Source organism: Gymnoscopelus braueri (assembly GCF_963280865.1).
Source record: "Gymnoscopelus braueri genome assembly, chromosome: 11".
Taxonomy (NCBI): domain Eukaryota; kingdom Metazoa; phylum Chordata; class Actinopteri; order Myctophiformes; family Myctophidae; genus Gymnoscopelus; species Gymnoscopelus braueri.
This window is the reverse complement of record NC_137613.1, coordinates 46450587-46474715: the sequence shown is the minus strand read 5'-3', so window position 1 is coordinate 46474715 and position 24129 is coordinate 46450587. Positions and strand designations below refer to the sequence as shown.

The 24129-nt window shown below is 42.1% G+C and overlaps 1 protein-coding gene across 2 annotated transcripts in view; it reads left to right on the top strand.

Annotated features, from left to right (window-relative positions):
• LOC308094538 (Y+L amino acid transporter 2) overlaps positions 1-22742 on the top strand; it is a 40750-nt gene extending 18008 nt beyond the window's left edge. For both annotated transcript variants that reach the window (XM_080441261.1, XM_080441262.1), the window contains exons 5-12: positions 1974-2099; positions 2855-2999; positions 4500-4623; positions 10308-10411; positions 11022-11118; positions 14038-14187; positions 16263-16446; positions 18324-22742. In XM_080441261.1, coding sequence (XP_080297387.1) covers positions 1974-2099; positions 2855-2999; positions 4500-4623; positions 10308-10411; positions 11022-11118; positions 14038-14187; positions 16263-16446; positions 18324-18418 — 1025 coding nt within the window. In that variant the 3' untranslated portion in view covers positions 18419-22742. The remainder of the gene's footprint in view (positions 1-1973; positions 2100-2854; positions 3000-4499; positions 4624-10307; positions 10412-11021; positions 11119-14037; positions 14188-16262; positions 16447-18323) is intronic.
• Positions 22743-24129: the final 1387 nt, after the last annotated feature.

Sequence of the window (24129 nt, the reverse complement as noted above, 5' to 3'; positions counted from 1 at the left end):
GGAAGCATGTTGCGCAGCGAAAATAGCTCCATCTACAAGCTCTCAATGCTTCTGTGACGCATTGAGAGCTTGTAGATACTGGATAGGCTATTTTGGGTTATTATTTTAAGATTGGAGCATTTGAAGTGGTCAAACTAGCAATATGTTCAGAAGCATTTTCCATAAAATCTTAATGGTCTCGGATATTTCATGTAAATGCGACGGTTAAAGCCTCAATCTGTGATTTCTTTACCTGGTTGGCAGTATGTAGAACAGCAAGAACTATGTTACTAAAACGTCATCATTTTATATATTGTGTTAATTGTTTAGGAAACGGCGCTAGTGTGGGGGTCTCCTTTCACACATTGCACGTTAGAACTTGTCCATATACAAATGTTTTATTTTTTTCTTCAGTTGTGACATTTTATTTTGCTTTAAGCCATGCATCTTTGCATCGACACACTCGGCTCTGCATTCCCTTGGGGATCAGTAATACACACACGCCAAATGTGATTGTGTGATTGGTTGAATAGTTGTCGAGATATGCAAAGAATAGACGCACATGCAAATCACATGTATGGTTTGTGGAATTCATAGACAGATAGATTTAGTTTCATAAGGATAACATCGTATTATAAAACTACATTGTCTGGCTAACTTGTGGTTATAAAAAAATCCTTAACCACTTAAACCCTATACTTCGCTGACCGGGGTCCCTCAGGGGTCTGTACTTGGTCCCCTTATTATTTTCCCCTCTACACCACATTTCTGAAAATAGCTTATCTACAAGCTCGCAACACATTGCGCACGATGCGTTGGGAGCTTGTAGATGCGCTGTTTCCAGCAACAACAAAAAAAAGTGTTTAGCTTTTTCTGCCTTATTGATAGTTCAAGTGAAGACTCACAGGAAAGAGGGAGAGAGAGAGAGACGGGGAGAGACGCGCAGCAAAGGTCGTCGGGAACGCATTAGAGCCTAAGTGCCAAGACCGCTAGGCCAGCGGTCGGGGCCTCCTGCAATTTTCCCCCCAAATGTTAGTCTATCCCTAGCGTCCCAGAATAGGGATGCAACTTCACACAGATGAAAGACACGCAAGATTAATTTTCAACAGTTCAATGGGGCAGTCCATGATATATAGCTTCTTTAGACTTCTTCCTAAAACCATGTATTGTAGTTTTTACACCAATAAAAGCTCCCACAACTTGATAAAAACGTCTGAGATGTTTTGGACCTCCCCCGCAAAACTACAGTTGAAGACGAAAAGGGACACGTGGCGTTTATCAGCATGTGTGTTAGTAGGTCATACGTATAGACTGTTGGCTAACTGTCGACAGCGCTGCAGTCACATCTGATAACTGGTTCAGCCTGTTTCGCTGGAACAACAAAGCATGTAGGGCTCACCTGCTTCATGTGTTCTAGCCTAGAGGCTAATCTAATCCCGCTATGCGTTACATTTTTGCAACCACTTATTGAGGCCTAGCGTCCCTATTCTGGGGGGAAAAAAATCGGCATTTTCGCCAAAATGGTTTGGTAAGAACCAGTACTGAACCAACTCTGTTTAAGTAATAATGAAGGGTTTAAGTGGTTACCCTCATGTACGTACTGTATCTGCTGGTCTTATGCTATGTGTATGATGATATAATTTTTTTTGTTTGTTTCTTTGACAATGCTTCTTTACCGTTAGATTTTTCTCCCTGCTCTCCCTCTCCCTGTCCCCCCTCCTTTTTCTTTCTTCTTCCTTTCTAAAAAAAAACTACATTTGAGCTTGAGCAAAACAATATTTCACCCATTTTTACACCTGTAAACCAGAGTCAAGGTGATCCTTGAAGCACTCTGTGACCCTTTATAAACAATGTTAACTCAATACTGTATATGTAAATATCATTATGTTCAACTCAAACACATCCTGTAAGTAGTACACTGTACTGTAGACGTATCATTAGTCAAATGCTGTCATGTTGTTAACATACAGTGTGTGTGTGTGTGTGTGTCTCAGGTCTGTTGACAGTTGTGAACTGTATGAAGGTGAAGTGGGGGGCCATCCTGCAGGTGGTCTCCACCGTGGCCAAGGTGTTTGCTCTCATTGTCATCATCGTGGCTGGCATGGTCCGGCTGGGACAAGGTGAGAACGTCTGTCTGTCTGCAACCACAACTGCCCACAACTGTTAAATCCTACTTCAAGCAGTGGTTCTCAAACATTTTCATGTCAAGGACCACCGGATTGATGCGTATTAGTTGGCGGACCCCCGATTGAAAAAATATGTTGTGCCAGGGAACCCCCTTACAGAATATTGTTGTTTGTTAGATTAGATTTAGTACATAATTCTACAACTATACTGTGGGTGGAGAGAGAGAGATACTGTGGGTGGAGAGAGAGTAGCCTATGATCTGAATAGTCATTCGTATTCATTCTCTCATTGAGTTTAACTTCTAGCTTGTGAAATAATAGTGAAATTCAACTATTTTGTTGTGGACATCCCCCGGGAACCTCCTCACGGACTGCCGGGGGTCCCTGAACACCACTTTAATCGCAATTATTTGTAGGACAATTAATCGTCAACTTAATATTTCATGATCGTGACAGTTCACTATGATTTCCTACACCCCACACAACCCATGAAGAGTGGTGGAAGTACTCACATTTTACTTGAGTAAAAGTATCAATACTGCAATGTAAAAATACTCTGTTACAAGTAAAGAGTAAAGTACAAATACCTCAAAATTTTACTTAAGTACAGTACTTGAGTACATACTTTCCAGCACTGCCCATGAACACACATAACTCACATACTTGTCTCTAAACAGAGGCCTGTGTGTGGAATTTAACTTGTTTTTAAAACCCCCTTCTTGGTGCGTATGCGTGCGTGTGTTTCCTAGGCCACAACCAGAACTTTAAGGACTCGTTCAAAGGGTCCAAGCTGAACCCGGGCGACATGGCTCTGGCTCTGTACTCAGCGCTGTACTCCTACTCTGGCTGGGACACGCTCAACTTCATCACAGAGGAGCTCAAGAACCCAGAGAGGTAAAAACGCCACCGTTCTGTTTCTCACCACCAGTCAGTGGTGGAAAAAGTACTCAAATGTTTTACTTTAAAGTAAAAGTATCAATACTGCAATGTAGAAGTAATCTGTAGTAAAAGTCCCGGAATTCAAAATTTACTTGAGTAAAAGTACAAAAGTATTGGTATCAAAATGTACTTAAAGTACCAAAAGTAAAAGTACAAAAATGTTTGAAAATAGCAGATCTACAAGCTCTGAGCCACTTTACTGGAGCACTCCAGTAAAGTAAAAGTACCTCAAAATTGTACTAAGTACAGTACTTGAGTAAATTTACTTTATTGAGTGAATTTGTCTTTTGATCAAATCGTTGCTGTAGGGTAGAAACCTCTTCTCTCCATATTCTCACTTCTTATGTTTAGCATTAACGTCCTGCTTGATCGTACTACAGCGTCACACAAAAGCATCAAAAGTAGCAGATTTACAAGCCCAAAGCGCGTCTCTTCGCACCGCGTTTGAGCTTGTAAATCTGCTACTTTTGTTGTTTTTGAATTTGAAAAGTAGCAGTTTTGAACATCATCGGTTTCCACCCGACAGAGACTAAATGCCATTTAGCCAATGTAAAAAACATATTGTCGCTATCGGGTGAAAACCTTGTACGTCCAAAACCATTACTTTTCAGGAAATGGGGGGGGGGGGAAAGGAACCTGTGTTCTCCGATATAGTTATTATGGTAGTCACAAGCTGCTGTTAATACTTTTCAGTGGTTCAATATTTATAAAACCCACAGATGGACCACTTTCAACCTGGCGTCATGGGCATGACATTAAAATAAAAATTTTAAAAATCTTTCAAAATGTGTGAAAATAGCCAATCTACAAGTTCACAAGATTTGTTATTTACACTACTTTTGTGTGACACTGTCATGCTATAAAGTATAAAGTATAAAATATGCCATCAATATATGGGGAAAAAAACGTATAATATGAAGATGGAAGGTTTCTGCCAACACCAACGATATCTGACTTCCTATTTGGCAATAATAACAAACATGCTATTTAACAGTTTTCCAATTATAGTGGAAAATATGTAATATTGGCCAGTGTCCTTTTTAAACCCTACCAATCTCCAGTAGATAGATATATATCTGAAATAGAAGATTTTGATCTTAGCTTGACCTAAACTGGATTATATTTGACAATTTTACAGACGAAAAATTATGTTGACCTTTTTGATGTTCACCTGATTACATTAGTTCATCTAGATAATCACCACCCACTGTCCATGGTGCAGCTGTTGGTAAAGATGGTGACCGACAGACAGACGAGATGCAAAGCACCCGGCTTGTAGATCTGCTACTTTTGATGCTGTTGAGTGACGCTGTAGGATGATCAAGTCGGGCGTTAATTTATAGCAACGATATCAAACTGGAGGTCCTTAAAATGTTAAAGAAGAGAGAATCACTGGGATAGTTTGTTTTTCTCTGCTGAGTCTTTTTTTGTTCTTCTGCGGTTCTTCCTGTGCAGGAACCTGCCCCTATCAATCGCCATCTCCATGCCCATCGTCACCATCATCTACATCCTCACCAACGTGGCCTACTACGTCGTCATGGACGCCGACACCGTGCTGGCCAGCGAGGCGGTGGCCGTGGTGAGCATCCCGTCATAAATGTGTAAATGCCTGTCTGTTGTGGCTCGGGCTGCAGGGCTTCCCAAACCGAAGAAAGTTCGGGGAACTTAGGGCGATACTCGCTGCGGCTCCGCTCTGGGTGCTGAACGTTAGACCCACAACTGATTTGGTAACATCAACCTCCCATGTGCTTTCTCTGTCACCACAAACTGTGAAATCTTTGAGATAATTGCGTCACAGTGGACAAAGGGCATACTATCTCCATTCATTTAATTGCCTTCTGGTTGTGTTTGTATTCCCCCAGAGAGGGATAATATAGGTTTGTACCTCCTAACCTCCTCAGACAGCCTTTCTTCAAAACTGTCCCTGGTATGTTGCTAGACTAGACTGCGCAAATAAAACGATATAAATCACGAGCACATTGAGCATATGTCCAATCACACACAATGTTTGGCTAGTTAGTGCAAGAACTGCCAGACTGAATGCCTGCAAGACACTGCCGATGATTCTTTTGCCATTGTTGTCCTTATTGATCCGTGAATCTCTTATAGAGCATTATGACTTTACTGTATAGTAGCCAGGGCAGGAATTTCATGGAGGCCATGAAGGCTGCATGGCCACATGTGCCCCCTCAGGTTGGCTTCATGTCCCTAAAAACGTGCTACTGTATGCCCACACAGTGGCCTTGATGCCCAGCTGACTCCACCCTTTCTCCTCTGCCGCTTGCCTGTCAATACAGTTTTTTTAAACACCAGTGTCTTTTGTTGAGATTCTGAATTGTTAGTCCTCTCCCCCGTCTCTCATCCCCATCTTCAAACAAGTCCAGTGACTCTGACTAGTCCAGAGCATTATGAACGTTTGACGCAGGAGTTTGTACGAATATTGTACATTTGTCAATACTTTTGTACAATAAACAGCATTTTTTTTAAATCTATTTCACTGATAGTTATACTATATGTTACAAATAAAATCATCCTTAACCCTTACATTTTATAAATTATTTCTGTGGAATTAAAATCATTATTTTATTTAATGGACTTACTTCCCTGGCATTTGACATTTTTGCCCCCCCCAAAAAAAAATGGCCAAGTGGCCTTGTCCCTTTAAAATTACGAGATTCCTGGCGGTAGCCTAACATTTTCTCTCATTCTTCACCATTCTAACCTAAAGCGATCTTATAAAATACCTCTAACGTTCCTTGCTGAGGCATGGCGGTCAGTCTTGTATTCTCACGGCCGTCTGAGAAGTGACCTTCAAAGCGGTGTTGACATGCGGATGGAAGGCTTAACTCCGGTTAATGAGTCAAGTGACGGGCGGCTTCCGCTGTGCCGCGGGGGGGATAGCAGTGACCGCTGTCGTCTTTTTGTCAGTGTAAATTAGGGTCCCAGAGATTTATAAAAAAAGAAGAATTAATTGGATAACATATCCAATGTGAGAGTGTGTTCAGTGTTGTAGTGCTACTTTTAGAAGTGGGGGAGCGTACAGTACATGCATGCGCATTCACGTGTACGCGCATTTTTGTGCATGTGCGCAAAACACGCGGACACGCACACACTATAAAAACATGCAGATGTAATGAGGAAACATTGTGACAGCGCACCTTGACCAATATGAAAACATTACATTGCGTATGTTATGAATAGCATTAAAAATGTGAATAACATCAATAAAATGATAGAATGATAAAAAGTGTACATGTGAGCCTATAGGCCTATGCATGGAAATAAGTGCATGGCAAAGGGTGTATTTTTGCCTAGCAAAAACCGTTGTGTTGACGCTTGACGCTTGCTCCAGTCTAATTGCCCACTCTACAATCATCAGCAGTACTGTAGATGAACGTCGGATTGTTTTTCTAGTGATTGATAAGGTTACAATATAGCAGGATATTATTGCATGTCTTCCATACACAGCCATATGCCATATGTTTTCTGTGGCTGTGTATGTATCTAATAAATGCAATGTATGGAATTAAGCTGCAACTCTACTGACGAACGGTACAGGTCCTTACACACCGGGGGCGATTTTTTTCATGCTTGGAATGGATATTATATTGTTACGTCCCCATCTAGGGGAAAAAGAGATATATATTGTTAGAAGGATGCATTCCAGATAATTTAAGTGCTGCATTCATCCCTAGGTACTGTATGTGCAGAAACCGGTTTATTAGTTTCATGGTAAAGCAAAGTAGAACATGACGCAAACATATGTGCAAAATGCACATGCAACGGCCACGTGCCATGTGAATGGCAACGACATGCCGTTATCAAAGAAGTTACATTTCTTTGATAAGACTTTCAGAGGCCTTTTCTCTCGCTCGCTCTCTGATAACGCCCAATGCGAATTCATTCATATTAGTATATCATTTTGTTTTAAATGTTCTAGCCTTGACGACCATGCAGTCTTATGCAAACGTAAAAATGTAAATTAGATAGAATGTTATTTAGACAGATGCCAGGTCATTGTTGACCTGGCATCCTCTATTCTATCTATTCAGTCAGATAAAACTTTTTTTTGTTTAAATAAAATTAAGGTAGCCTCCATGAGAAATGTTACAAGTAGTATAGGCTAGCCCAAGTTTTACTGTGTCTGGTACCAATACAAAAAAAGAAACTGGTCTGAACTTGTAGATCTGCTACTTTCGCATTAAAACGGCGATATCAAAGGAACGCAGGCTTGCACCGCATACAACGCTGCCTGGCTAGGAGTCGGTGCGTTGCTTCCCGGCCTGCCTACGACCGACAGTCCTCCACCGCAGAGGCACAAGGGGGCTATTGCCTCCTCCCATGCCCACCAGGGGAAGCTCCGCCCCGGGTAGTGGAGCCGGGCGGCCCCTGGTCCATGCCTGGGCGTAGGCGGGAACCACTTTGAGCATGTCAAAAGTTATATTCCGAATGAATGATTTGGGTCATGTAAACGAGGAATACTTTTATTCAGGTTCCATGTAAACAGGTGAGTGGAACAGATTATGAATCTCTATTCGGAATGAGTTCATTCTGAATGAATACATGATGTCCATGTAACCGCAGCCATTGTAGATCAGCGCAAGCGAGTCCCTCACACAATTAAACGTTTATAAAGTAAATAGCCGACTCTCAAGTGTAATGAAGAGAATAAGAAGTTTGTTTACAGTTTAACCTCACGACCAAAGGCTAATAAAACTTGGAATGGATATTATATTGTTACTGTACGTCCCCGTCTAGGGGAAAAAGAGATGCAACATAAAGTGGGAGTGAAACCCGTTTTTATTTAGAACTTAATATATATTTACATGAACTTAAATAGACTTTAACGCGTGTGTGCGGGCAGGGGTGATGGCCTCCATAAGATGAATCTGAGAGCGGAACACACAAGCATTGCATGATGAAATAAATCCGTTTCAATATGCAAATAACTCGACCTGTATTGTTAGAAGGATGCATTCCAGATAATTTAAGTGCTGCATTCATCCCTAGGTATGTGCAGAAACCGGTTTATTAGCTTCATGGTAAAGCAAAGTAGAACATGACGCGAACATACGTGCAAAATGCACATGCAACGGCCATGTGAATGGCAACGACATGCCGTACAGCACGTTAAGTTACATTTCTTTGATCTCTCTCTCTCTCTCTCTCTCTCTCTGACGTTGCACCAGCGAATGTATGCATGATTTCTACAGTAACGAAGTACTTGTACTCCGTTACTTCCCATCTCTGACAATGAGCAGTGGTGGAAAAAGTACTCAATTTTTTTTACTTAAGTGAAAGTACCAATACTGCAATGTAGAAAATAAAAGTCAGGAATTCAAAATTTACTTGAGTAAAAGTATTGGTATCAAAATGTACTTAAAGTACCAAAAGTACTTATGCAGAATGTCCCGCTTCACAAATTTTCAAATGTTTAAAAATCTAGCAGATCTACAAGCTCACAATGCATCGCGACGCAGTGGGCTTGTAGATTGGCTATTTTCAAATGGCCGAAATCTATAGGGCTGAAGTGGGTTAGATTAGTTTTGTAATACTAATCTAAATCTACAAAGTAACTAGTAACTAAAGTTGTCCAATAATTGTAAAAGTATAATATTTGCCTCTGAGATGTAGTGGAGTAGAAGTAAAAGTACAGGGGGATATAGCCCGAAGGGACAGTGTGGGTTCTATTGGTTGTTGTTGGTTGTCAGGGGGCAATATCGCAACCAATCGGTGGACGGGCTCTGCCTGGGCCTCTTCTTTTTTTAAAGACACGCCCCCTTTCCAAGGGGTATAAATATGAACGCGAGTGCACGCCCTTTAATTCCTTATAAGGCCCTAACTCCCTTTTTTGCAGGCTGTTTATAGGAGTGTTACACACACTCAAAAAAGTATTTTGGGGGTTCGTGGCTTAATGTATATCGTTGCTGTTGGGCAGAAACCTCCCTTCATATTCTAAATTTTTAATGTTTTTTTTTCACAAATCAACGCCCTACTTGATCATACTACGGCGTCACATAAAAGCATCAAAAGTAGCAGATCCACAAGCTCGAAACGCGACGCGAGCTGCTTTTTTGCTACACTTTAAATTTGATTCCTGAAAAGTAACAGTTTTGGACATTATGAGGTTTCCCACCCCGACAGAGACCATATCAAACTGGAGAGGTCTTTCTTCCGGTGTTCTGGCTGTCAGACGAGACAACGATTTTGTCCCGTCGTCGTCTGGCCCCTCCGGGGCTGAAAGGTCGCCTCTCCCTGTCAAGGAGGGAGGAAGTCTCCCCTGGCGGGTCTGGGGTCTGACAGCAGGAACACAGGATGAGGATAAGAAGGTTAGCGTTCCTCCCCGTAGGAACAAGCGGGTTAGATGAAGGCTATTAAGGAGCCCTGCTGCGAGCCGAGGATTAAGCTCGATTTGTGCTCCGGCGTGCTGGCAGTGGCGTGCCTGCAAAAATAGCCGATCTACAAGCTCACACCGCGACGCGGTGTGACCTTGTGGATCGGCTGTTTTTCGCCACCAATGTTATTAAGGTCCCGCTCCCGAGCCGAGGCTTATACTGGCTGGTGGGGGGTGATTTTTGTTTGTCCTGTGGTTTTTCCTCGCCATGGAGCTCAGCAAGGTTATTATAGTTAACCACATGAACCCTAGCATCTCTGTTCTGGGGCAAACGTTGGGAAAATAGGAGGTCTACAAGCTCACGGCGGATCTACATGAGACCTACACGAGATTGACAAATTGAAGATCTACACGCTCATGGTAAATGGTGCATTTATCCAAAGCGCTTTACATAGATTGTTCATTACATTCACCCATTCACACACACATACATACATCGATGGCGGAGGAAACCATGGAAGGCAACCACGGGAGCAATTAGGGGTTCAGCGTCTTGCTCAAGGACACTTCGACATAACTCTGGGGGAGACCGGGATCGAACTGGGAACCTTGCGGTTCCCAGTTCGCCCTTGGGCCATTGCCGCCCCATGGCCCCATGGCCGATCTACTAGAGATAAATGAGAACCTACAAGAGATAGAAAAAATTGCAGATCTACTGTACATGTCACATCTACAAAAAAATGCCGCTCTGTGATTCGTCCTGAGGTTGCAGATCGTTTTTTTTCCTGCGAAATCTATTCAGTGTAGAGCGAAAACAGGAGGAGGGCTATTATGGAGCCCTGATGGACACCGGTCAACTAAGTATATAAGGTTTAAGTGATTTTAAAATGACATCGGAAGTAACAAAGGTAATTTGAATGTGTTTGCAGACTTTTGCTGATGATGTGCTGGGCTGGGCTCGCTGGTTCATTCCTCTGTCAGTGGCCATCTCCTGTTACGGGGGACTCAACTCTTCCATCATCGCTGCATCCAGGTCAGTACGCACATATTAACTTTTACCATGATATTTATGAACCAAATGTCTGTATTTGATACAGTATCTCTATATCAGATCAGACCCACTTTTGGGGCGCAAAGCCACTTTTTGTGGGTCATGAGTAAGTTGTGTTTCCTACATTTTCTTTACTCTTTCAAAATGACCCCCTCGTAAATGAGATGATTCATCTCAAAGGGTTTACACTGCTAGTAAAGGTACATTAGTAAAAGAAAAAAAAACTACCCATTTTTCAAAATTTAAATAAATCTTTATTAGAACAATTTAAGAAATCCATACATTTAAAAAAGGAACTTTTAAGAAATAGTGAAAAAGACAGATCTACAAGGTCACAGCGCGTTGCATTGGTGTGGACTGGCCTTTAAATGGGCCTTGGGTGGTTAATTCATAATGTATTTTTGTACGTTTGGGGAGACACCCGATGTATCTTTAGGGTCTCGAGCTGAAAAAGTTTGGGGAAACTCTGCTAGATGCTAAACTAAGCTTGTAGATCCGCTACTGTATATTCATAGTATAAATTAAGCATACTGTACAGTATGTGTACAGTAAATGCAAATTGCTTGTATTGCCATTGTTTCTCTTCTCCCAGGTTGTTCTTCGTGGGTGCTCGGGAGGGCCACCTGCCCAACATGTTGTCCATGATCCACATCAAGTGCTTCACCCCCATCCCAGCCCTGCTCTTCAACGTTAGTACCTCATGTTTCAACTTTGTACTATGATTTTCCATAAATGCCCTACTTTGTCATACAAGAGAGTGGCACAAAAGTAGTGAAAATGGCAGATCTATGAGCTCATAATGCGTTTTATCACACAGCCACTACTCTGTGGAATGCCCTCCTTAAAGCCCTGAAATCCCTAAATTCTCTTTCAAGATTTAGAAATGACCACAAATCATAGTTCCATCTTAACACTAACTGGTCATAGTTGGATCCCTACCCCGGATAGCCCATTCTGCATTGGATTCTTCTCCAAGGGTACCTTTTGTCCTATGTATTGCTCCCAACTTTATATATAAGGATTTATTTGTCTTTGTTTCATGGTTGCTTGCACAGTTTGTTGTGCAAACAACCTGTTTCGACCATGTCTCAAGGTGGACCACAATGGAAACAAGCCTTGGCTTTTTTGTGTATAATCCACGTTGGCGTTTTCCTAAATTATAACATTGTAGGTGATTTTCTTTTTCTATCTATAGACTTGTGAGCTTGTAGATCGGCTATATTTTCACTATTTTAAAATGTTTTTGGGATAATAATCAAAAAAGGAACCATTTTGGACGGCAGTGACAAAATACTTTTATTTCCCTCTATGATGGAATGTGCATTCATGTAAACACACTCACCGGTAACCCCACAGGCTAATCGGGTCTCTGGCAAGCAGTCAGCAAAGTGTTTACTGGTGCTGTTGTGTTGGGTATTAACCCATTCAAACCGGGAAAGCATCTGTGTTACCACTTTAACCGTTATTTTATACTTTGGCTATTCAAACAATAGCAGATCTACAAGCTCGTAGCGCGGCACTTGTAGATCTGCTATTTATTTTTTTTATCAAAGAAAATCTTTGAATTTTTTTTTTTTTAAAGCGAACAAAACTCAAATCTTTGCTTCAGGGGGTCCCTGGAGCAACATATTTTGAGATGGGGGGTCCACGACGAAATGCATATAATTGTGGGGGTCCTTGACATGAAAAAGTTGGAGCACCACTGATATAGAAACATACGTTTTTTTCAGAAAACCGTTAGGATTTAGAAGACATTTTGTAGAATCGGCCTCAGGTCTGAACGGCTTAACCTGGTTACGTGGTGTGGTGTGGGTGTTTTTAATCTCCACCTGTTTTCCATGTTCTTTTCTTCCTGAATCCGGTCACATTGTTTTCTCCAACCAGTGGTGTTTCTACAACTTTAGTTTCTCAGAAAGGAATACCAGCACTCACTTTAATGCATTTAGGATATCTTGTTTATTGTAGTCTTTCACCCCCAGCAGTAGCTCAAATGACGGACGTTTGGGCCCACAGGCCTTCCTCAGCGTGAGGAATCCGTGGTGTTTCTAAGACGTTTGGGCCCACAGGCCTTCCTCAGCGTGAGGAATCCGTGGTGTTTCTAAGAAACTATTTCTGCCTGAACCGTGCACCTGATACACACGTACTGTGAACTACTCGTTTGTACAACTTTAACCACATGGACCCCCAGCATCCATATTCTAAGGGGGGACATTAGCCAGAAATAGCAGATGAGACACGTTTGTGAGCTTGTAGATCGGCTATTTTTGGTGAAGAGATTTGGTGTAGACTGAAAAAAGGCAGTCCATGTACAGAGCCAATTCAGGCTCAGTTTTAAGGGGTTAACCCATTTAGACCTGAGGTTGATTCTAAAAACGCCTTCCAAATCCTAACCAAAAAAAACTTCAAAGCTGTATTCTAAAATACATTTTAATTCATGTTGCTATATACAGTATATATAGCAACAACTACTTTGACACTGATGCTCTCCCGGTTTGAAAGGTAAAAGAGGTATACTGTAGGTTACAACAGGTCTAAATGGGTTCATATGAATGGGGGGAAAAACACCTGTGGGTACAAACCCTGCTTGTAACCGACAGCTCTTGTCTTGTTCTGAGAGATGACCCATTATGTAACTGTTCTGAGAGATGGCCCATTATGTAATTGTTCTGAGAGATGGCCGATTATGTAATTTTGATCTAAAATGTATTCATCTCTTTGGGTCTGATAATTGGACCATCTATGGTTCAGTTGTTGCATGTCTTTCCCCCCCCCCCCCCTCTCTGTTTAAGCACGATGACTATGGCGATAATTATGTGAGCATGATGTACAATACGCTCTGTAAACGGTGTCCCAAACGCGCTGCACAGTCTAGCTCTGTGTGCTGAAAGATGCATCCTTTAGGAGATATGGATAATCTGACTCTGATTATTGATTACAAGGAGGTGAGATAGTTGTACCCTACCTGAGGAAATGACCGTTCATATTAGTCTCATCTACATTAATAACAAAACTTTCCGAGTGTGAGCGACAGATTGCATCCCAGATGTCCGTGGGAATTTGAATGGCTGTCAATGCAACGTTCATAAAAATCACGACTACAGTTGTCGTTACAGTTGTGGTGCGGACGCTGCCATCCATTTGAGTTGGAAGAATTAATAAAATTACGTGTATATAGTTATTGTCATCGGTATCGTGCTTGGAGTAAATGGCCCTTAACAAACATCATTGTCGTATTGCCTTAAGAATGCGAGTATAACCGTGGAATAATGAGCTCTCTACTTTGTAGCTTTGTTGCTTGCATTTCGTACTGTTTGCCGATCTTACTGTTAAATGATATGACGTTTTTGGAATTCATTCTGCACATATTTCTAAACGTAACATATTGTGAGCATGTGTAGAGTGGCTCAGAGCTTCTGCCTGAACACCAAAAGCCTAACATCTGCCCTCGCCAAGGGGGAATTCCCATTTAGACTATTGGTTAAGATGTTTGGCTTAAGTGTTCGTTCCGGCACGGGAAACCAGGGTTAGAATCCCGGGCGTTAAACATATTCTGTATATGTTTTTTTTATACATGGTTCTTACATTCTGTGTATTTGTCTATTTCCCAGGGTGTCATGGCACTGATCTACCTGTGCGTGCGAGACGTCTTCAAGCTCATCAACTACTTCAGTTTCAACTACTGGCTGTTCATTGGTCTGTCCATCTGCAGTCAGATATACCTGCGCTTCAAAGCCCCCAACATGCACCGACCTGTCAAGGTACGCTAGCACTGCTAGCACGCCATCCATATAGTACTTTTTAAATTAAGCACAAGTTCCTTTTGATATCATTGCTGTCGGGCAGAAACCTCTTATCTCCATATTTTAATCTTGTGTTTTTCTGTAAATCAATGCCCTACTTGAGTATACTACAACATCACACAAACCATCAAAAGTAGCAGATCCACAAGCTTGAAACGCAGCGTTTTGAGCTTGTAGATCTGCTACTTTTGCTATTTTAGAATTTTAATCCTGAAAAGTTAGTTTTGGACATAAACTTGGTTTCCTCCTGACAGAGACAATATAATCTTTCAATGGCAGATTTTTCACGATAATAGTTTTTTAGTTGTTGTTAACTTCTCTCAACAATACTAAACACAAAATGAAGAGTACGATAGAATCAGAATCACCTTTATTGTCACATCACAGGTTTACAAGTGTAAAGAAGTGGGTGAAATTATGTTTTCCATGTGCACTCCATCATAGTCGTCATATTCCGTGAGAGCAGAAGAGAAAAGAGAAAGAAACGTGGGGTAGAAACGCCTTAAATAAACTTTTAAAAAAAACATCCATATACAGTAGAGTATGTAATAGGTACTGTATGTACATGATGTTTAGGAAATTAGCATAATTTGCAGGTGTGTACAGTACCTAACAAGTCGTCATGAGACTGGGTAAAAAAGAAAAAAAAGTAACAGCAGGGACAGTGCAGTACTTAAGTTCAATAGACCAGTTTGTGCAACAGGAAAGGTAAAAACCACATATTTCACATACCGCTAGTTAACACCACCTCGGGTTAAACTATGCCAGGTAGAATTTGGCATAAGGAAGGGTGAATGTAATACATGGAACCAGCATAGGGAGACGAAACCAACCTAAGGGAAGTAGTCCGGTCTGGCGACAGACGGTGTTAATGCCTTGTTCAACAGTCTGATTGTAGCTGGGTAGGAACTGTTCAGAAATAGAGTTTTGATATGAGAGTGTGATTGAGGGAGAGGCCAGTGGAACGGAGAGGATGCACGTAGTAGAGGTGGCAAACGTGAAGGACTTAAAATACCTGAGGTCTGCTATCCAAAGTAATGGAGAGTGTGGAAGAGAGGCGAAGAAGAGAGTGCAGGCAGGGTGAAACGGATGGAGGGAAGTGTCAGGAGTGATTTGTGACTGAAGGGTACCCGACAAGAGTGAGAGGGAAGCTGTATAAAATGGTAGTGAGAACAGCCATGCTGTGTGGCTTGGAAACGGTGGCACTGACGAAAGGACAGGAGGCAGGGGTGGAGGTGGCAGAATTGAAGATGCTACGATTCTCATTAGGAGTGACAAGGAGGGACAAGCTCAGAAAGGACTGCAGATTAGAGCAGTGGTTTTCAACCCTTTTCATATCAAGGTCCATTATTTATTCGACATTTGAGCCATGTTTGAGATTTAGCCTCCCAGACCCAAGACTTTGAATATTTTGTTATCGCTGAATACGATTTTGTCCAAAATGTCTCATGCTGTATTGAGGAGAGATAACAGGCCAATGTTGATCAAAATAACAATTCTTTAATTAAGTAATGCAGATGTTTAACAATAATTGAACTCTTTAAAGCGTAAAATGAAACCAAATGGATCCGTAAGGGTCTCTCAAGAGTTAAAAATCGAATAAGGGTCCATTTGGTTACCAACTCCATCATTTAGCTACGGACCACCTGGAACCTCAAGGACACTGGTGGTCTGCGGACCACTGGTTGAGAGCCACTGGACTAGAGGATCAGCCCAGGTTAGAAGGTTTGGGGATAAAGCAAGGGAAGAAAAGTTTGGACATGTGAAGAGAAGGGATGATGAGGTACATTAGAAGAAGGATGCTGTGCCGTATTTTGAGCTTTCGAACTTGCTTTCGTGTGAAGCTGTAGTATGATCAAGTAGGGCGTTGATTTACGAAAAAACACAAAAAATTAGAATGTGGAGATGGGCGGTTTCTGCCCGACAGCAACGATAAACAACCCGGGGATCTTTGAAATTGAAAAGTTTGAGAGTCAACTGACCCAGAAATACTTTCCCCTCGTCCTCTCCTCTCTCCCCCTCCTCCTCTGCAGCTGTCGCTGTTCTTCCCGATCCTGTACTGCCTGTGCAGCGTGTTCCTGGTGGTGGTCCCGCTCTACAGCGACACCATCAACTCCCTGGTGGGCATCGGCGTGGCGCTGTCCGGAGCGCCCGTCTACTACATCTGCATCCACCTGCCGCCCAGCTCCAGACCGGCCTGCATGCGCAAACTGCTGGGTGAGATAACGTCAACGCCGTCGGTCACCACCAGCCATTTTGTATTTTAATTTTTAATTTCTGAATCTGAAACTCTATTTGATTGTGTGGTTTGAATCCTGGGCGTTACATTTGCTTGTTCAGTTAAGCACTTAACCATAGCTATTTGGGGTTCCATGGAATCGAAAAGTTTGGGAACGCCTAGCATAAGGCATGGTCTCTATGAGGTCCCGTAGTAGACCACTGCTTATTGCTGTCTTTTCACACATACTGCACAAAACATTTTGGCAGTGGGAATAGGCTTTATGCACAGCAGCCATATTGGAAAGAAATTGGGCCTCTTGCCCTCTTCTAATTAATTAAGACTCTGTTCCATTCTGGTCAAACAGAGTCAGGGTGCTGATATTGTGCATGTTGGCTCATTGGAAAACACTCGCTACACCAGTGGGTCTCAAAGTGTGGTCCAGGGACCCTCATGGTTCCTTGAGGGGGTTCCAAATGGTCCCTTATGCATGCGTAACTCTGAGAGTGTACAAATGGAACCAAATGGACCCGTTTGGGTCCATTTGGTTCCATTTGTACACTTTCAGAGTTATGGGGTTTCTTGAAATAAAAGTTCAAGAACCACTATGCTACACTAAATGGAACGGAGCCTTAATTAGTATTGGTAAGACCTTTTGATCGAAGTAAGGAAGAGGCCCAATTTATTTCCCATATGGATGCTGTGCATAGAGCCTGTTTTTTAGTAAGGACTTCAACACATATTTGTAAGTATTGGGTCAGGGAATTTCAAATCATACATAAGTCAGACTAATCTGTGTCTGACTTACAGTATACTGTAACACTGGCTCATTGTCCAGCATACCTAAACTATGTTGTCGTTGCCCTTCAAAGTTAAGCTTTCTGCCTTCAAATCCAGCACACATGCAGGTTTCTGTAGCATGAGTGAGCATATACTGTAAAGCATGAGAACATTATTCACACGTGGAGTAAACGGTCTAAACACACATAATGCTATTAGCTTAATGCGGAACGTTGCCACTAGAAAACAGTATTTGGCTGTTCTTACAGTGCCATGATTTTGGTGCTTATTCTGTTTTCCGTTTGTCTAAGGACTCAGCATTACTTCTCTAGACCACCTGATATGGTTAACGTGCGAGGCTGTCTGGCCTGTGTATTTTCACATTCTAATCTGCAAGCAAACGGGTGAATAGAAACAGACTGGACTTGGGAACATTGAATCATGTCACTTAAAGAAATGATGCAAGTAGCCAAAAGAATGTAGATTCTTTTTTCTCGAATTGATATAATCCACACAATAATTTATATTTTCTTTCTTGTTGCTAATTCCATAGTTGCGTACTATTTTTGGAAGCCAATCGGGATGGAATATGAAAAATCTGAAAGACCCTTTTCATTTACTGACTAGAGATTCTGTGTACCGATTTGCGTGATGTTTGGACTAAATCTGTAGGAGTACTGTCAATTTTTTTGTGCAGAAATCGGCCTACTGGTGGCGCTATAACAGGCCCATGTGAATAATTTGGGGCAGAGGTTCTGCTCTGGCATCCATGGAGTGTGTGTGCACAGTTTTGCTGCCATCAAGCCAACGGTGCCGGAGATTAGCTGTCCACGGACGGACGGACGGACAGGGTGCAAAACATTGTCTCGGCCATGCCTTTCGACAATAACCAAGGATCTTTATTAAGGAGGAAATAGGACTGTGACACACAGGCTTTAAGTAACACCACAGACAAGCTCACAACGTGTCGCACTGCGTTGTGAGCTTGTAAATCAGCTATTTTTGGCAAACTCTCCCCCCAGGAATTTGGGGTTTGGTTAAACAAAATTGTGAGTCTTCTCATTCAACTTCTTCTCCCTTTTGGTTTGGTCCGTAGACAAGATGTCTCTGTACACCCAGAAGCTGTGTTTGTGCTGCGTTGTGTCGCCCGACATCGACTTGGACAACCTCGACCCCGACAAGATCCAGTGATCCAAGGATGGAGGGTCCCACAGAGAGAACAGAGAGGGTTTGGACGGGACGGGACCTCCACTGAAGCTGCCCTCCCCCTCTCCGCACATTTCTTCCAAAGACTAGCCTTTTTTTTTTACAAACGACCGAAGGAATTAGGGCGTAGACGTGACTGGTTTAGGATTGTTTTTTTAGAGGCGTTTGCGCCATGTGGCATTCATGCAGCTCCCTCCGTACACACACGGACAAACATACACACACACACACAGACATTCCTGAAATATCATAGGATACTCAAATAATTTACAAAAAGAACAATCTTACAAAAACCCAACAGCTGAAAGGCTTTGAGGTATGCACAAATTAATTGTAGAGTCGTTGTATGTCTCGCCTGTCACCATAGGAATAGCATGGCTGTCACAGCCACCGAAGACACTTAACTTTTTGTGGAGCCTCGGAGGACTCTTACTGTCTTTATTTTCAAAGTTGGGGGAGTGGGTCCTACGATTCACCTTTGCCATGATAAAGTACTGTATACGACCAATGAATCATCACCATCAAACCTGTCTTCATCCTTCCACAGGAACACCATTTATTCTCACAGTGCAATGTTTTTACTTAGTGGTGCTCAAAGTGGGGTCCAAGGACCCTCATGGTTCCTTAAGGACCGTTAATGGTCTGTAACTCTTGAGTTATGGGGGTCCTTGAAATTAAACAAGTATCAGAGCCACCGTTTTAACCAAACCCTCCAACAGTTGCAGCTATGGAGTCATCTTTAAGCTCTGTGCTCCCCCTAGTGGCTACTGGTTTCTGTTATTTAGTTTTTTCACAGCACAAGAACCGTCTTCTAAGGGACGAGCCACAAAATAACTCTTGTGACATTAAGCTGTTGTAGATGCCATTTATACAAAGACACCTCACTCACAGTTCGGCATTAGCATGAACTGTGTCTTCAATGCAGACAATCAAGCCTGATTTGTACTTGGTTTGAGCTTTGTGTCAAGCACCGAAAATAGCCAAGAGCCTGATTTGAACATGAATATTGTAAGAACTATGCTCAGGTCTGGAGGGACAGTTTGGAGTCCTGTCCTCTTCAGTCTCCACCAGCTCAGCCAAAATAAAGTCTGTAGGTCAGGTTACCAGAACCTTCCATTACCTGAAACGGATGTTTGTTTGTTTTGGTTTACGTTTCCAATATAGTCGGAACCAGTCCTGAAGGGGGAGGTATGTCCAAAACTTAAGCATTTTTTATTTTATTTTGAAATTATAAGTTTGTATACCTCCTGGTTCCACGGTTCACGATTCTCCTGATTCCAGTACCCCTCAATACTTCAGTAGTCGTTTTCACAGGGAACATTTGCATGATGGTTCAGTAAACCCGGACGGATAGAACAGCAGAACAGACTGAGCACTCTTGGAGTATTATCATAAGACAGATTTTAGGTGCATCTGCTACTTTCGGTGCTCGACACCGTCGCACAAATCAAGTATGAATCGGGCGTCGGGCAAACCATCCATACGCTTTGAGACTGAATCTGTGTATGCTAAGTTTTGTTTGCCAATGTGTAGTTCATGTAAAAGAATGTAGGTCATGTACACGTTGGGATTGTTTTTTTGTTTTTAATTCTTTGCCTCTATTACTATGGATCTATAGGATGTACTCGCAGAATTCAAATTTTTTTGCACTTTGCTATTTCCATCCATTTTTTTAGAAGGTAGAAGCATCTATGTATACAATAGGTAGGTAGAACTCTCACAGACAGTTGGGTCATTTGACCTGGGAAAAACCAGCAACTTCCAAACCACTTATTTGTAAGAGGTTGACATCACACTGTTATCAGTTACTTGCTGGAACTGCTGCAGAAGAACTCAGTCATTTGTCATTACTGTCGTCCATCTTAAGATGCATGAATTTCCGTGGCTGCGTCTGTCCTAGTGCCACTATCCTCACTATGTATGTTGTGTACTGAAGGAATGGACACATACAGTGTATGATGGTAGATATGCTTCAAAAAGAGCTTGTAGACTTGATTTGAGCACTCAACTCACCGAAATTTGAACCTGTAACCTGTAATCCACACGCATGCAATCTTAATTTCAATCACAGAAAGAAAAAAGTCACAAAAGAATATTCACACGACGTGTACAGTAGATCGACATTTCCACAATAATTGTTTATAATTTGTGACTTCAACTGACAATTTACAAGTGCAAATTTCAAAGTTTCAATGTGACATACGAGTGCTCAAATCAAGCTACAAATCTACAAGCTCTCGACCTTTCTACCATCATATAGATGTCCTTTCCTAGCAGCTAGGACGGAGCAGAATATAATGACCTAAGGTGCAGCCCATGTCTTCCTGTAAGAAAGATCCACTCCGCCCCATGCATGTAGAACCTGTCTGGTGTACTTGTTGTCTTCACGTGTGCCTTCTTCTTAATGTAAATCCAGGACCTGCTTGAGACCAAATATATATATTTTTTATATTGTCACACATCATCTGAGCACAGCAGAGGAGTGTGAATTTTAGCACATTGTGTCGATTGTCGAGGTTCACATGGTTAAGTGATGTTGTGATTTGTTTTATGCCGGGAGAAATTTAAAAGGCTCTATAGCTCACTTATGTATGTATGCCTCCCCCCAGAAAAGATTCCACATCATTCACATGGAACCAATTTAGTTCTACAGAAAGAACCTTGTGAGTTTTCCGTAAAGAACGCTATACAGTGGTTGGTTCTGTGTAGCTCTGGTTCTCAAAGTGGGGTCTGTGGTCTTTGAGGGGGTCCCCAGCAAAATGAGAGAGTTTAAACTTGATTTGGTTGTGCATCATATCGTGCATCGAAAACAGCTGATCTACAAGCTCACATCGGGAGGCACTGCGACAAGTTGTGAGCTTGTAGATCTGCTACTTCTGTGCACGATACCGTGTGCAACTAAGTATAAATCGGCACCATTTCATTTTTTTTTTTACAAGCTCACATGATGCAACGCGTTGTGTTGTAGGTCATCTATTTTCGAAATATGTTGGCAAATCTTCTCTTCCGGGAATCCCTTGCACAAAATATAACGGCAGCCAAATACATTTGGGAGTCCATGACATGACAATGTTTGAGGGCCACTGTTGCCACTTCATGGACCGTAGATGGAAGCTATAGATGTATTCCCCCCCCCCCATCATTTCATATTGGTGTAGCCTCTAGCCAATGCAATTGAGGTTTGTCCATCAGCCATCAAACCATCAGCAGCCCTGCGCGTTTGATCTAGATTAAAACCCTGCCACCACATCAACAACTGTCTGCCCCAGCGAACAAAGCACAGAGATGTCATTTGTATGTTTATTGCCTTCCTTGTAGAATAAAGCAGTATAACGATGTGTGACTGCGGCGTCTGTATGCGCAAGGCCATCCATCTGGTTGTCAGTTTAGTGCGTTTACCGCCGTGGAAATCCGGTTATCTCGCACAAGCACTTGGTAGTAAACGGATTTAAAATGGCAAGCATTTTCAGTCGGTTGTCCTGTTGTGTTATTTAGTCTCCTCAATCCCTTCTGAAGCCCGAGATGGAGGCTTTTATATCAGTCGTGTACCATTGCCCTCAGTGGGGCAGGTTTTTTGTTGAAACTGGGAGGTCTAGATAACCATTTTGTGTCTTAATCGCTTTCTATGTTCTGTCTTCTGTGCATTTCTTCTTGGGTAGTGGCTCCTGAACCTGCAGTATCGTACCCAGAATTCCTTGAGCCGAGCGCGCCGGCCTAAATTAAGGTATAACGTTAACTGAAATCCTGTACTCGCTTGACCCCGGGTCCCTCAGGGCTCTATACTAGGTCCGCTAGTATTTCCCTCTACACCTAACTTCCCTTTACGCCTTCGCTGAAAACGGCTAGTCTACAAGCTACAACTCGACACTTTGAGCTTGAAGAAAAGCCATTTTCACTGAATGTTTGCCCCCCAAAATAGGGAAGCTAGGGTTCAAATGGTCGTGTTTTAGGTGCTTAACGTTACAGATGGTTAGGTTTATGCATGGTTTTGATGACATTGAGGTCAGGGTAAGGATCTGCAATGGCTGTTTGGCCTGCAGTTGGACAATAACATTGAGTGACCTGACCTCTAACTCCCGGATTCGGAGGCAGTAGATATCGGGGTATCGGTTCAGGAGCCACGACCCGTTTTCTTTTAATTTATTGTATTGTTAGACATGGACAAATGAAGTGCTTTACAATGCAAGGTCCTGTACACTCACTGCAGGACTCCACACGGTGTGTTTTATTGTAATAAAGTTATGTGGAATGTTTAATGCCTTGTGTCCAAATGACTTTGATCAATACTAAAGCTGCATTGTGCAATGTTTTTGATAGTCAATAATGTTATGCTGTATGAAGGGTTCAATGAGACAGTGGTTCTCAAAGTGGGGTCCGGGGACCCCAGGGGTCCCCAGCAAAATGAGGAACAGCTTAAACACTTAAGCACTATTTTATACTTTGAAAAACGCATTGAATCATGACATGATGTGAGCTCGTAGATCTGATATTTTCACCAGTGGTAAGATGTTGGCCTAAAATGACATGCCCAATATGTCCCCCCTGGGAGCTGCAGTCCCCGTTTTAAAAACCTGTGGATTATCCAGTGCAAAATGACCTTCAGTAGTTTACGTTTGGCTGCTGTGTCTGTTGGGAACATGAATGGGAAGAGCTGTGTTATTTTGATAAATTATGTTGCCATTCCGCTACGGGACACACATCACACAGTGGGGCATTCAAGTGATGTTGACCTTTTAATAGGACCTTCTACCTGCTATTATCCATCATCTGTTGCTTCTGTGCTCTTCCACTTAACTGCCATTGTATGGAGAAACTGTCAACATTACACTTTTAGGTCATGAGCACAGCAGCTTCTGTCAATCATTTTGGGAAAGTGAAATGCTGTATTCATGTTACCCTTGATGGAAGTTCTCTATAACAAAATATTTTTTTGTCTATCTACGAGAGAGAGCGAGAGAGAGGGGGAGATAATCATCTGCACACAAAAAAAAATACAATGCAATCAATACGTTCAAAGTCCTAATAAAATAAAATAAATTTAAATTAAAATTAGATGGTAAACAAAGGACTAGTTCCTCAGGCGGAAGGACCCCCCAACCTGACAAACACTTACAATTGTAGGAGTTAGGCATTACATTTAGTTCGACTAGGTTCCACAGATAAATATTGTGTAAATAGCAGGTCTACAAGCTTGTAGATCTGCTATTTTCAAAATGTTTGCCTATTTATTTTCTAAAAAGGTCTTAAAGGGACACTTCACCCAAAAAAAACTTTGTTTCAATGGATTAGTCACCCCATGGAGACTTGAATTCATGGATATTTGTTTAGTTTTTTGTCTCATTCCTAAGACAATAATTTGATGACCGGCAGCGGTTCCGGTAGGAGACACAACGAGTCTCCGTTGTGTTTCCTATACCGGAACTGCTGCCTAGCTGGTCATCAAATTATTGTCTTAGGAATGAGACAAAAACTTAAAAATATCCATGAATTCAAGTCTCCATGGGGTGACTAATCCAAGTTTTTTTTGGGTGAAGTATCCCTTAAGTTCTAAAATTGTCACTTCACTGTCTCCTGGGGAGGGACCCCCCAACATGTCTGAGGAGTAGAGAACTCCTCAGACAGATTCGTGCCACTTTTACATCTCCTGTTTGACTGTGAAATGAATGGAACCTTGTTGAGACCAGAGATAGTCAGGA